The sequence below is a fragment of the Micropterus salmoides genome, unplaced genomic scaffold (genome assembly GCF_014851395.1).
Source record: "Micropterus salmoides isolate LMB-PRFRI ecotype aquatic unplaced genomic scaffold, ASM1485139v1 Ms_hic_scaffold_6, whole genome shotgun sequence".
Taxonomy (NCBI): domain Eukaryota; kingdom Metazoa; phylum Chordata; class Actinopteri; order Centrarchiformes; family Centrarchidae; genus Micropterus; species Micropterus salmoides.
Window position 1 is genome coordinate 5,745,969 of NW_024044348.1, and position 13,157 is coordinate 5,759,125.

The window sequence follows — 13,157 nt, forward strand, 5'->3', positions numbered from 1 at the left end:
AAATAGAAAGAAAATACCTTTAAAATAACTAGACTGACTATACCTTTGAATGGAACCACTTTGGGTATTTTGCTCTGCTTAATCCAGTAGGTGGCGGTAATGCCAACCGCTATAAAAAGCCAAAGAAGAATATGAATTTTAAAAAGGCAACGTTAACCTAGCTAACGTTGATCCCATTAAGTGAGTAGGATGAAGCTGTATGTGTGGGTGTCGTGTTTGGCCAAATATTTTCTACCTTAAAAAGGGGTCGGACTGCTAGAAAGGTTAAGAACGCATTATGAGAATGGCAATCCCACTCTTCATAGGCTGCACTCTAACATGTAAAACAGTAATGACTAAACGCTGTTTAGTTTTTCAAAAGAAATATTTATTGAAAATGCAAATGTACATTTGTATGATACAAATCCTCTTTAACTCGACTATCCAGGTGGGTCTGCTTGATATGAACAAACACATAAAACAAATTTAGTCCACAGAGAAACACGCATCTATAACGCACCAATATTTTCTTTGCCTTCACGGTGCAATCGGGAATAAAAGCAAATCAAAGTTTAGGATCCTGTTGGGTTTGTTTGTTTTCCAGTTGGGCCAAATGCTTCTCTTCTCTTCATGTTGTCGTCCACAAAATCAGAACTGTGCTCTGTCGAACTCCAATAAATAAATAAAGTGCTCCACATACAGCTGGATTTAATTCAGTTAATACACCTCACTAGTGTTGATTATATAAAGTATATTTCATATCACCAAATAAACAGTTTATTGTTGTCTTTCTAATGAAATGAAATCTAAGAATTTGATATTGAAACTTGAGTTATTTACAAAAACAAGGCATAACATGAGGAATTCTGGGTAAAATATGACTCTTCAAAGGATGATGATGACAATGATGATGATGATGGACTGAACCAAGCTGAGAAGGTGTTTGGGATCACACTTCAGGGCTCGTTTCCTGATTATCTGGATCAAACCTCTTTTTAAAAAAGGTTTTAATTTATATATTTTTATATTTTCCTTTCAGCCATGGCAGCACAGTAGCGCTCTGAGAAGATGAGCAGAGAAACGACTTCCCACTCCAGAACAAAAGATCAACTTACTTATTCCTTTGCTAACATTTTCTTTTCTCTGCAGGCTGGCAGGGAGGTGGCAGTGCAGCAGTGTGGTAAAGCAGGAACTTTTAGCACCTTATTGTGTGTTTTTAAAGGTGTGAATGTATCATCTTTATATCAGTTATTATCAGAACCGTATTTAGAGACATGAAACAACTTCAATGAACTGTGTCTACTTTGTATTTCACATCATAGGAAAAAAATCTCAACAGGAAGAGAGCAAACTTGCTGTTGCTTACAGCAAAACACCAAGTGAGGTAAAATTATAAAAGGGACTGACTTCTATTTCTGTGCTCTGATCATTTATTTTCAAAAATATATAGCATGGAATTTTGCCCATGGCAATCAATTTTCAATAAAGGCCACATGAATAGTCTTAATTTAGGTTTCCTTGAAAGTTAAAAATGCTGAAAAACTTCACTGCCAGAATGCCACAGTTTGCATTATTTGAAGTCTTTATAAATTTTAAATTACTCATTTCATGTCATATATTAAGATATACTGGTGAGTATTAGATGCCCCGCTATGTTATCTGTCTTAAAACAATAGCCGGGTGCCCATATGAACATTGAAAGAGGCGTTGTTTGATTTATTCATTCCTCCTCTTCATTCTGGCTTTTAAGAAATTTCCTAATGTGATTCCAGTGTAAGAGATGGAGGACAAAAACACGTTCACGTAAAGTTTATTTGACGTTAATATGAGGCGTCAAAAGTCTGAGTTACACAAATCCAGGGAGTATCTTCCAAAGTTCCTTTGTTTTTAATATAAACATCGCTCTTTTAGTTACTGTCCCTCCTTCACAGCTCAGAACAGAAACACTTGCCGGGAAAGAGAGACAGGGAACTTTGTACTAAAGAGATTTTATAATAATACATCTTTACAGAATGAGGACTGTGGATTTTGTGGACACTGAATGCACATAAGGGAGGGATTTTTAATGTCCAATATAAACAGGAGGAATGATTCCAGCAAGCAAGCCTGTTTCAATGTACATAACCTATCCTTAAAGACATCTTTACTGATGTTAAAGCAAAGTTTAATACTAGAACAACTAGCAATACATGTACGTTTATGTAATAAAAAATGTAAAATCTAATTTTTATTTGATCCTATCAAAATTTAGTGACAAATTCATCATGAGGTGTCACACTTGTCTTTTTGAGATGTTTTTTTGCTTACCTCTGATGGTAAGTAGCAGAGGTCAAAGGTCCCCTTCCTGCCCTGTGGTTGCATACAACCTGCTTGGCTGCTATGCAGTACCGCCTCCCTGCCAGCAGAGACACCAAGACACCAACTAACTGGAAGTCATGCAGTGATGCGGTCCTGCCAATCAGAGTTCAGCATTCCACTCTCCCACCATCTTTAAACAACATGGCTGAGGTTTCTTTTTCCTCTTCTTCTATTTCTTGTGGTTTTAGAGAGTGTGTTTCTAAACACTGTGTGTCTGTGGGTGAGTGTAATGAGTGTGTGTTTAGGACCACTGGCAGGAGCAGTCTGTGGGCTCCTGGATGGTGTAGCTGACCCAGGTTGCGTTGCTGCTGCAGTAGAGCTGTACAGATCGCCGCTGCAGCCCTGTCTCTCTGCAGCACTTGCAGAAACGAGCGTATGTGTTGATGTTGTAGTTGTAGATGCTGGCGGATGGACACTTCCCGTCACATGACACAATGTTCACCTGCAGGACACAGAGAGTTAGTACAGAAGGTAGCAGGGCTGCAAAAAGAACCAGCGAATTCGAAAAGTCAAGGTAAATCTCTTTAGCCCAAGCGCCCTCAATATCAGCAAGTGCCTCTTGCAACAAGTGGCATTAAGTGGCGTGCTAAACATTTAACATTAGCAACTTATTTATGCTGCACACCCACTTTATTCGGCCACTAAAGCTCAGCTAAAAGCTTCATGGTCATGTTACCTGTCTCTACCTAAATGAAACACGTCAAACACCAAGCAACTAACAGAGCGTGTAGCAAAATGCATTTTCTGTCTGAACAAGGTGCAGTCACAGCACTGTGTGTATATCTCATTTCCCGCCATCCACGCAATGGACCCGTCAAATTAATATTGAGACTTCATTGTGTTTATTAATTGATTTATGGAAATAAATTGTGTTTTGAAGTAAGCTCCCAGTAGAGTCAATATTCATGGAGAACTGTAGAGACGTATAAGTACTTAGGAACCATGTTTGACTCCAACCTCAAGTTTGATAAAAACACAGAGTCAATCGCTAAGGAGGGACAACAAATCTTTCACTTCCACTTTATGTGGAAGCTAAATTCTTTTAATGTTTCACGGAGTATCTTATGTAACTTTTATCATTCATTTATTGAAAGTCTTTTAACATTATCTTTTATCTGCTGGTTTTAAGGATTGACTGTGAAGGACAAGAATAGCCTCAGCAGCATTGTTAAAATCTGCTCCAAGATTATTGGAGTTCAGCTGACAGACCTGAGCCCCCCCAAGAAAAACTAACAGATACGCAAATTATTTAATTCCTTCTGCCACCAGGCTTTTAAATACTGCTGCAACTAGACATGTGCCAATCATTGTAAACCTCTGTATTTAATTATTTATTATCTATTTGTTTATTTTCTTGAATTATGGTCCCTGCATTGTGACCTGTGTATTCACTGCTTTGCTCTGGTGCCCAAATGCTTACATGTTGTCACTGAAAGGGTTTCTGAATGTTTGATTGATTGTAGTTGTTGTTTTTGTTTTTGTTCGATACGACTTGCAGACTGAAACTGAACAGCCCTACGGGGATAAATTTAAGTTGATTGAATTGAATTGAATAAACAGTAAACATGAACAAAACATGGATACCTCCAGAGGATAGGTTTACTTACAATGGATTCATGTTCCTTAGCTTAGCTGACCTATATAAGGAGACCAGAAATTTGCATTTAGGTCTTCTGGTTCAGGAGCTATACTTGATTCATTTTGGGTGTGTGATTTTAGGTGCTTTTTCCTGGGGATAGGGTTAGAGTTTAAGAGGATAAAAGAGTAACATCAACAAGTCTCTGCTTTTAGAGCAACTTTTAGAGCATTGTTGCCGTCAATGGTAATTCAGTATTAATATCAAAGACAACATATGACTCGTGTAAAAACATGCAGATCCATTTTTTTTCTGCGTAGAATTTCTTACGAACTCTCCAGACTTGTGATTCTCCAACCGTCCCCTATCTGCCCTCAGACATCCCCACCCGTCCCAGTCACCTGACTGCTACATCTACCTGCTCACGTGTTCCTCGTTCACCAATCATTCCCCTACAGTATTTATAACAGCCCATCTTCACTTTCTCCTTGCCAGATTGCTTTTCAGCCACCTGAACCTTTAACCTGCCCTGTTCATGTGGATTCTTGGGTACTTCTGTTTGGACTTGATGCCTTTACCTGTAAACTCACTGAACTGTTCCTGGCTGCCTGGTTGTCTACATTTGGGTCTTTTTCCTTGCTGCCTCGTACACACCCTCTTGACAGAATGAAATGTTATAACAGATAGAAAAGAAAAATACTGCAAAAATATAATCCGGAAAGTAAAATAATAGCAGAATATTTCATATTGAATATTAAAGAAAACACTCAAGTTCCACAATATCAGATTTTTGATTTTTCGCCTCAGAATTCATTAAAAAGTTCAGGTACCTTAAACAGCATCATCATCACAACAGACACAAAACATACCGGCCTGTTGCTGCGACAGTCATTCTTCCGGATCGTCATCCTCACCGTCACCTTCTGACAGGACTTCCCGTCTTCTTTGCCTGTTCGCGCGACAACAAACCAAATCAGTTGGAACAAAGTTAACGTGAAATATCCAAAACACAGCATCTGACCTGCTGCATGTCGAGACGCAGCAGGAAGGAATGTCGGAGAAGAAACAGTCCTGGGAAGCACAGAGGCTGTAGGTCATGCGCAAGCTGTTTTAGTGGATGGATGAGTTAGATGAAGGAAGGGAAGAAATAACGCCAAGAAATCATATATAAAAGCTTTGTAGTTAGATAGAAACAAAGGAGGAAGTAAGCAAAACAAATGAAGCTTCTTCCAAATGAGACAAAACAAAAATATTAATAAAATATATATATAATATATATAATGAGTAAGAGTAATGAGATCCTTCATGCATTTATAGGTTAGACAAAATGGTTTTAAACAAATCTTCTGAAACATTTTAATCTTTAAAAATTGGTAAATTAATGAATGAAACAAAAGACAGTTTCCATAAACACACTCTGTCAGACATTGTGCCATTTGGCATACAAAAAATAAATAAATAAACAAAATGAAAGACTGAGCATAAACTTAAAGCTGCTGTGTGGGCATTTAGTTTTGTTTAAAAATTTGGTAAGATGATTCTTAGGTTCTTAATACTACGGTACACATCAGCCTCAGAGACCATTTCTATGGCAAAGAAGGCAACCAGGCGCCTGTTTCACAAAAGCTATTTGCAACTGCTGATTGTCACGTGTCGCTCACAAACTGCAGATAGATTTGTCAGTCCTATGGAGCTCTTACGTGAGAATGTATGGGTTACATCCTGCAGGTGTCCTGTTTGTTTTGATTGGTGAAATTGGTGACATCATCCTGTGTTGCAAATAATTTGGTGAAACATGCCCCACAGCTGCAGCAAATTCAGAGCACTTTGTGCAATTGTAATCTCCATAAACAGATATATGAATGCAGAATATCTTCAGACCATCATGATCACTATCAAAAACAGAATTTTAAGAGAAATTTCTGTATGTTCTGCCATGCTCCTTGAGAGTCTTTATGCCCACAGGCTTGTACATTTGAACCAAATATAGAAAACTTTGTTCTTTTACATCAAGAACACTGGATGCTCAAAAGAACTTCTCCGGCTTCACTTCACAGATGATTGTTTGATGGTAAAATGCCTCACATAGTAGCTTCAGTTTTCCACACAGCTCCCCCTGGTGGTGTAGCAGCATGCAGATCTTCTACAGCAGCTACATATTCCTCGGAAAGAGCCCAGACACCAACCAACATCAGAATCTACTGATACATGCAGACGTCTAAGCCCGACTACTGGGCCACTACCAACAGTACATTGTTGGCAATCAACAATGCACTGCCCAGACAGTGCTAAATGGGGAAAGAGTTTAGATGTCTTGAACATGTACGTGATCCACAGGGAGGGGCGGGGGTAAATACTGTCCTCTCAAGTGTGACATCATTTTTGACCTACATAAAGGATTGTGTCCCCGCCTCCTTTTAAGGTGTGAAATTATCTGGACACCTTTAATTACATTACTACAACATCGTTTTTTAAGATGAAAAACAGCTTCATGAAGCAAGGACAATGCAGCATATGCATATATATGTATATATATATATATATTTGTGATTTCAGTGGCATGTTTTGGATTTGTTGCATGTAGACCTGAAATGAGACAGCAGTTGAGAGGACTGTTCTGCAGAGGGGGGTAAGTTTGCAGTCAGACTTCCTGTGTGTTTTATAATAATTTTTTTGGAGGGAGTACATTGTTGAATATCAACAATGGCACTGACAAGCCTTGTTGTTTTGGTACCTCGTTCACAGTTTGTGTTAACTGTGGGAGTCAAGGGGCTAACGGGGAAAGGGAACAGAGGGGATCCAGTACCTGGTGGGATTGGTACATGATGGTAAGCTGTAGCACATAAACCACAAACCCACTTGCATGTGCTCAGATGCTTTTCAGTGACAGCTACTTCTTTTTGGAACTTTCTGTTGCCATTTTTACTGACAAGACTGAATTCACTGAAAAGCACACTGACAGATCTCTCTAATCTGAATAAACAGCAAGACAAATGTTATGGGAAAACAACCGCAGGGATCCAGACATGAGCCAATTCAGACAACGTGGTTGACGATTTTAGACTTAAATGGACAAACTGAAGGGCAAACATGTTGGAAACATGTTGAGCGGCAGGTGAAGGCACTCTTCAGTGTCAGCTGTAGCCTACAACTCTACACTAACTACAGAACTGCAGCTACACTCAAATCAGATACTCACATGTCTTGCAGCATCCGTCCATGTAACTTATGACAGTTCCACCGATCTGAGTGGAGATAACATATAAGGGCATTAGTGAAATGTCAATTTCATTTTGTGTGAAACCCAATGTCTTTGCATGAGAGTTTGGCCACAGTGGAAGAAGTGTTATGATCTTAATTTAGCAATATCACAATTTAAAAATACCTGTTTTCAAAAACTTTTGACACTTGAGCGCTTTGCAAGCATCAGTGCACACTCGTGTGGTTGTTGTTCCTTCATGAATCATAGTCTTTCAACACCATATTCTCTGAGAACTTTGAGAACCACTGTTTCAGACAACTGAACGGTCCTATGAGCTGCATACAATAAAAATTTGCCATCCATCAAACGATGGACAAGAATAATGATTTAAAAGTGTTTTAATTTAAACTTCACAAATCTATTTAATTAGATTTGTGACTCTGGTCAAGATGATACATGGTTGAACTCTGCTCTATACACATGCATGTATGTCTGTGTCTATTTGCAGTGGTGTGTGTGTGTGTGTGTGTGTGTGTGTGTGTGTGTTGCTGCATGCTGACCTTTATGCACTCAGTTTCGTTGAATGGTGGGCAGCTGTAGGAGTAGGTGATGAGCGTGGGTCCGGACAGAGTATCTGAGCAGTCAAACTTCACGCAGTTTGATACCCAGGACTTCCCCGGCTGGAAAGACACCATCAGTGTCAACATCAGCTGCTTCACAACATTAGCGGCATAGTAGCTCTGATCACTAATCTGACTCAGGCTGAGTTACACCAACAAACAGCAGCAGAAGTGCAGTGTGACAGGTGTATTGGGGTTTAAGTAAATACTGCACATGCTCCAATGATGGCAGCACATCTAATGGTAATTAATGATAAATTGCTAAACTGCTAACATGCTATTATGATGTATATCACATTGTTGTGAAACAGCAGGTTCCTTGAGCATGAAAGTGAAGTCTTTGTCATTATTCTTTATTGTTTCCACAAAAACAAAAACAGTCCCAACCAAGTCAGAAGAAATAAAAAAGTTGTTTGTTAAAAATTGTTAAATAATGGCTGCCAAATTCAGGCCCATATCGACAATGGGCCTTCGACAATCGACCCTACAAACTATTATTGTCACCATCACATCAGTTCATTCTTTACCATTAAAAGAGAAGTTTGTAAAAAAGAAATCTTAACTCAAGGTCTTACTGGGTTTTTTTCCTGCCACACAATCGCATCTCGTGGTCTTTGTCAACAGATACAACACATCGCTGATGTTTCATACTTAGGTCACATGATAACAACTGAGCAATGTGTCTGCTGATGAAGACTGTGAGATGTGATAGAAAATTCCGGAAAAAGCTAATACAGTTTTTCTTCAAACTAATTACTTGAATGACTTCAAATTGTTCTTTGTACCAGACAGGTTATACGTAATATTTAAAAAAATGTATCGAAACTATTAAGTTCATTCGTAATATGTAATGTATAATTAGTCAACTACCTTATAGAGAACTGTTGTCCCATTTTCATGTTGGTAGAGGCAGGAAATATTCTTACAAACACCGCAGCACGACGACTGGTCCTTTGGAGGGACGTAGATCTGATTCTGAAACACACAATCATTCATCAAGATTTTGTAAAATAATGAAAGAAATCTAAAATTAGAAAAAGGCAGATTTTTTTGGCAGGAAAATATGAAAATATGTTTATGTTTACTTAAACTAGATATGTGCGTGTGTTTCTTCCTGTTGAAATGTGCTCCTGGAGAGATACTAGTAGGTGGTATGTTTGTTCAGAGCGACAGATGCAGACTGAAGTGAATCAAAGTAAAACATGACATCATGTTGCGGTGGCCAATAGAATTTTTGTAATTTTGGGACATCAGTTTGATTTGGAATAAATTATTTGAAAATTATGGAGCAGGTATTAAAAATAGAAACGAAATAAAAAGAATGCAGATTCATTTTCTATCTTCCATGAAGAGATTTACTTGAGATTAAAGCTTCAACTAACAAATAGTATGAATTAAATTAATCTCTCATTTATAAAACGTCACAGAACTGAAGGTGACATCCGAACAAAAGTTCAAAACTCAAAAATATTCTGTTTACGATCATAGAGGACCAAGAAAACCAGTAAATATTCCCATTTAAGAAGTCAGAACCAGTGACTTTGTTGTGCTTCTGCAGTAAAAATTGCTTAAATAATGACTTGATTATCAAAATAATTGTCGATTCATTCTATCAACTAATTTGTAAATTCACCAATTGCTTCAGCTCTTTTTGAGATAACCAATCATGCCTCTGGTTGAATAGTGAACTCTTTGTTGTCTGCATAGTAGGTGAGAGTTTACCTGTGTGTCTGGGAGGTTTGGCTTCTGTGATTCTTTTCTACATTCATATATTTTTATGGGAAAAGAAAAGGAAGAAGGAGGAAAAGAAGATGAGGAGGAATCAGTTCAAGATCAAGATCAGGAACACGTACAGGAAAAAGAAAAGTCTTAGAGTTGAAGCAGACTTTGTTGTCCATGTCTCGGTGTGCAGGAATGTGTGTTGTGGTCTTACTGGTTGGCAGTGGGCGGAGCAGTTGATGCTGCTGGTGCGGAGCAGGTGGAATCCGCTAGCCGGGTCGAGGCTGCGGCTGCACTGCCTGCTGTGACACAAGCCGTCGTCGTCGTGCTCCACCAGTGTCTGGCCCGGGCGCAACACGCCTCGCTCGCCGAACACACACACCGCCTCGCGCACTGAACACACACACACACACACACAGGTCAGAGTGTACAAGGTCGCAGTTTCTGCCCTTGAATCATAGTTTTTAGAAGCTGGCAAAAATATTCTTTAATTAAAAAGTGTTTTTCTGCATCTTGTTACTCTCCATATAAGATGTATGCCTGTTTTTATCCTTTTGTTATTTATTTGCGTGTTTTTTCATTCAATCAATTTCCATGATTTGGGAAATAGGAATTGTTTGTTTGATTGATTGTTGTTATGAAAGAAAATGTGCAGTAGCTGTCGCAGGATGTGGAGTCTGTCTAAGTCACTTGTTTGAGTTTCTCCAGCTTGAATTTAAACCAGCAACCCTCCCCAGCATTACTCACCACACTTGTATCGTTTGCAGGCACACTGGTTCTGTGGGTCGGACAGGAAAGCCCGGTCCAGCTGGGCGGCTTCTCCCTGCAGAACACAAAGAGAACCGAAAATGAGTAGAAAATGCAATTAAAACACAAAGTTAAAGAGAACATTTATTGCATACAATGCACACTACATATAGAGTCAGCTTTATGCTGCATTTCCTGGTATAGTATCTTCAAGATGTCAACTTTTCTGGAGCTAAAGCTTTGTTTTTAAGTAGTAAATTGTTTAAGAAAGCTAACACTCTCATCTTGCATACATACATACAACATGACTCATATATACACCATATAAAATATGTATATATAGATTATTAAATATAAGGACGTACCAGGCCACATTTTGGGGAGGCGATCTTTTCACAGGAACACTCTGAAAACAAGAAAAACATGGCCTTTTTATTAATGAAGCAGAATGGTCATCTTCACATTTCAGCTGTGTTAGGGCTTTAAGCTGACAATACACTGACAGCAACAAATAACAAAAACATAAACCGCATAAACCAAATTCTGGCTCCAGAAAACCAAACCTAAAACTATTTAAAAAACATTTTTATGTTGAAGTGGATCTTATAACAAAATAAGAACAGCTGTGACTTTGAACTCATTTAAAAATGTTCCTGTTGTGTGTGGTTTAACGAGTCGTACCGCATGTTTGGTTGGGACAGCAGCGACCTGGACTGGACACGGACACCACCGACATCCCAACAGGACAATTAAGCTGAGGACACCTGTAGGGTTCACACACTACACACAGACACACACACACACACAGCAAGAATATGACTGTTTTCAGGTGCATGTATTAGTATCAGCAAATTTTCTCACGGGTATTTTGTTATCAGCATATTTTAACGAGAAATTGCTGAATTGCTAAGTATGTGTTTAAGGTACTTTAGAAAATGTCCCATTCAAATATGTTGGTTTATGTTATGAATCTAAAATCTTATTTTTTAAATGTTTAAATTTATTAAAAGGGAAATAAATTAATAAATAAGTGGGGTGTGTTTACTGACCACATTGGTAGGCGGGGCAGCAGCGGTCTGTGGTGTTACTGTCCACCGTCAGGATCTCGCCGTCCAGGCAGAGAGGAGGCGTCTCGGGACACAAAGAACACACTGCAGAAAACAAACACTTCATTCATCACACTGGGGAGTTTAAGTTAACCAGCTGAATAACAGTGGTGGCTGAATGTGAGACAGAAGATAGAAGTGGATTTGTTTTAACTGACTGCAGATGTGAGCGAGACAGCAGCTGCCGTCGGCCCTGGTGGCGATCATAGTCTGGTCCTCTCTGCAGGTGGGAACATCCGACTCACAGAGTTCAGGATCACACTCTGTAATACACAGGATCTAAAACATTAAAGGAATAGTTCCACATTTGTGGAGAGTTAATGTGCCGGACATTTTCTTGGCCAGACGCAGTTCCTTCCTGGAGTCTTGTTGTCACTGTGAAGCAACCAGCAGAGGCTTCAGGGAGTTACTGCTGCTCTTGGCCAAGAAAAAGAAAGACACATAACCTCCTCCTGTAAAAGCAAAATGTTTTGTTTTTTTCAAAAAACATTTTGTTGTTTGTGTACATTTTAAACACATGAAGTATAATGTGTTAATAAGTGACGTTTAGATGTGCTGGTAATCAAAAAATGTTTGTTTGTTTTCTGTACAGTTAAGCTTACCATAAACTGGTGGTAAAAATCTATGTTGGTATCAGTTGATCCACATGGTGACGGAAATGATATTGGAATAGATCTCAATATAGTGCATCTCTAGTACAATAAAGGGAAGCCACCGCTCTATTGATCTGATCAGAGAGGAACCTTACCACAGGCAAAACTTGGACAGCAGGAGTCCTGTCTGTAGTACGACACCAGCTTTTCCCCATATTTACACTCAGGAGGGAGCAGGTCACACAAGCTCTGGTTACATACTGCAGAGTCAGAAATTACATCACATTAACAGCTTTAATTTTAGAAAAGACAAGTAATGAGCCACAGATTTGACAAATAAAGCTTTTTGATTTAGATGCTGATCTCTGGCAGATTTTAAAGAGGTCATATTATGCTAATTGTCAGGTTCATAATCTTATTTAGGGGTTGTACCAGAACAAGTTTACATAGTTTGATTTTCAAAAAACACCTTATTTTTTGTCATACTGCACATTGCTGCAGCTCCTCTTTTCACCCGGTGTGCTGAATGCTCCGTTTTAGCTACCAGGTGAAGCATTGCTCTTCTAAAAGAAGCCGGTAAACATGGCTTCGGTTCAGCTGTATATGTTGTCCTTACCAGCTTAGCAACACGGACTGCAGCAAGAATTTCAGAGCAGTGAGTTATTAATCTGTAAGAAACGTATCTTTTATCCATAAAGTTTTAACTGTGGACCGTCTCTGACTGCCGGGAGGGTAGCTAATGTTTGGAAGGGAGAGGAGATGCAGCAGGCGGACATCTTGTCACTGAGTGCTGCAGCTCAGACGCTGCATCCGAAAAGTCAAAAAAAGGGTTGTCACATTGAGAATGCTTGCTCACACTCACATCAATCCCAATTGTATGTGAATACAGTGTTTCCCAAAGAATGACAGCGTAACTGTGGCGAGAGAGAAAGCGCGACGGGGCAAGAGGAGATGCTGAGAGAATATATGCGCTGAACGGAGCTCTGTCATTAAATACGATTTTACCCATTTTAAATAGTAACAAAATTTAGGCCTATTGTTGACAGTTTAAGATATATATTATAGATATACTTATAAGTTATGGCATAAGAGAGAAAAGGCTTAATAGCCAATGGTAACCATCTTCCAATGGTAACCTTTATCCATCAAGGTTGAACACAACCCAAAACATAAAATGGTGTTGACACAATTTAGATTACAAAAAAGCCAAAATAAAACAAACCAAAAGAAAGAAGGTAATTGTGAGTCTTATTAAAG

At 38.9% G+C, this 13,157-nt stretch overlaps 1 protein-coding gene across 1 annotated transcript in view; it reads right to left on the minus strand.

Moving 5' to 3' along the window:
• Positions 1-414: 414 nt before the first annotated feature.
• Positions 415-13,157, minus strand: part of otog (otogelin) — a 63,701-nt gene continuing 50,958 nt past the window's right edge. Inside the window, 12 exon segments of the mRNA XM_038701931.1 lie at positions 415-2,779; positions 4,783-4,862; positions 7,113-7,158; positions 7,676-7,795; positions 8,606-8,710; positions 9,669-9,847; positions 10,202-10,277; positions 10,567-10,607; positions 10,883-10,981; positions 11,251-11,352; positions 11,466-11,570; positions 12,056-12,160. Coding sequence (XP_038557859.1) covers positions 2,579-2,779; positions 4,783-4,862; positions 7,113-7,158; positions 7,676-7,795; positions 8,606-8,710; positions 9,669-9,847; positions 10,202-10,277; positions 10,567-10,607; positions 10,883-10,981; positions 11,251-11,352; positions 11,466-11,570; positions 12,056-12,160 — 1,259 coding nt within the window. The 3' untranslated portion in view covers positions 415-2,578.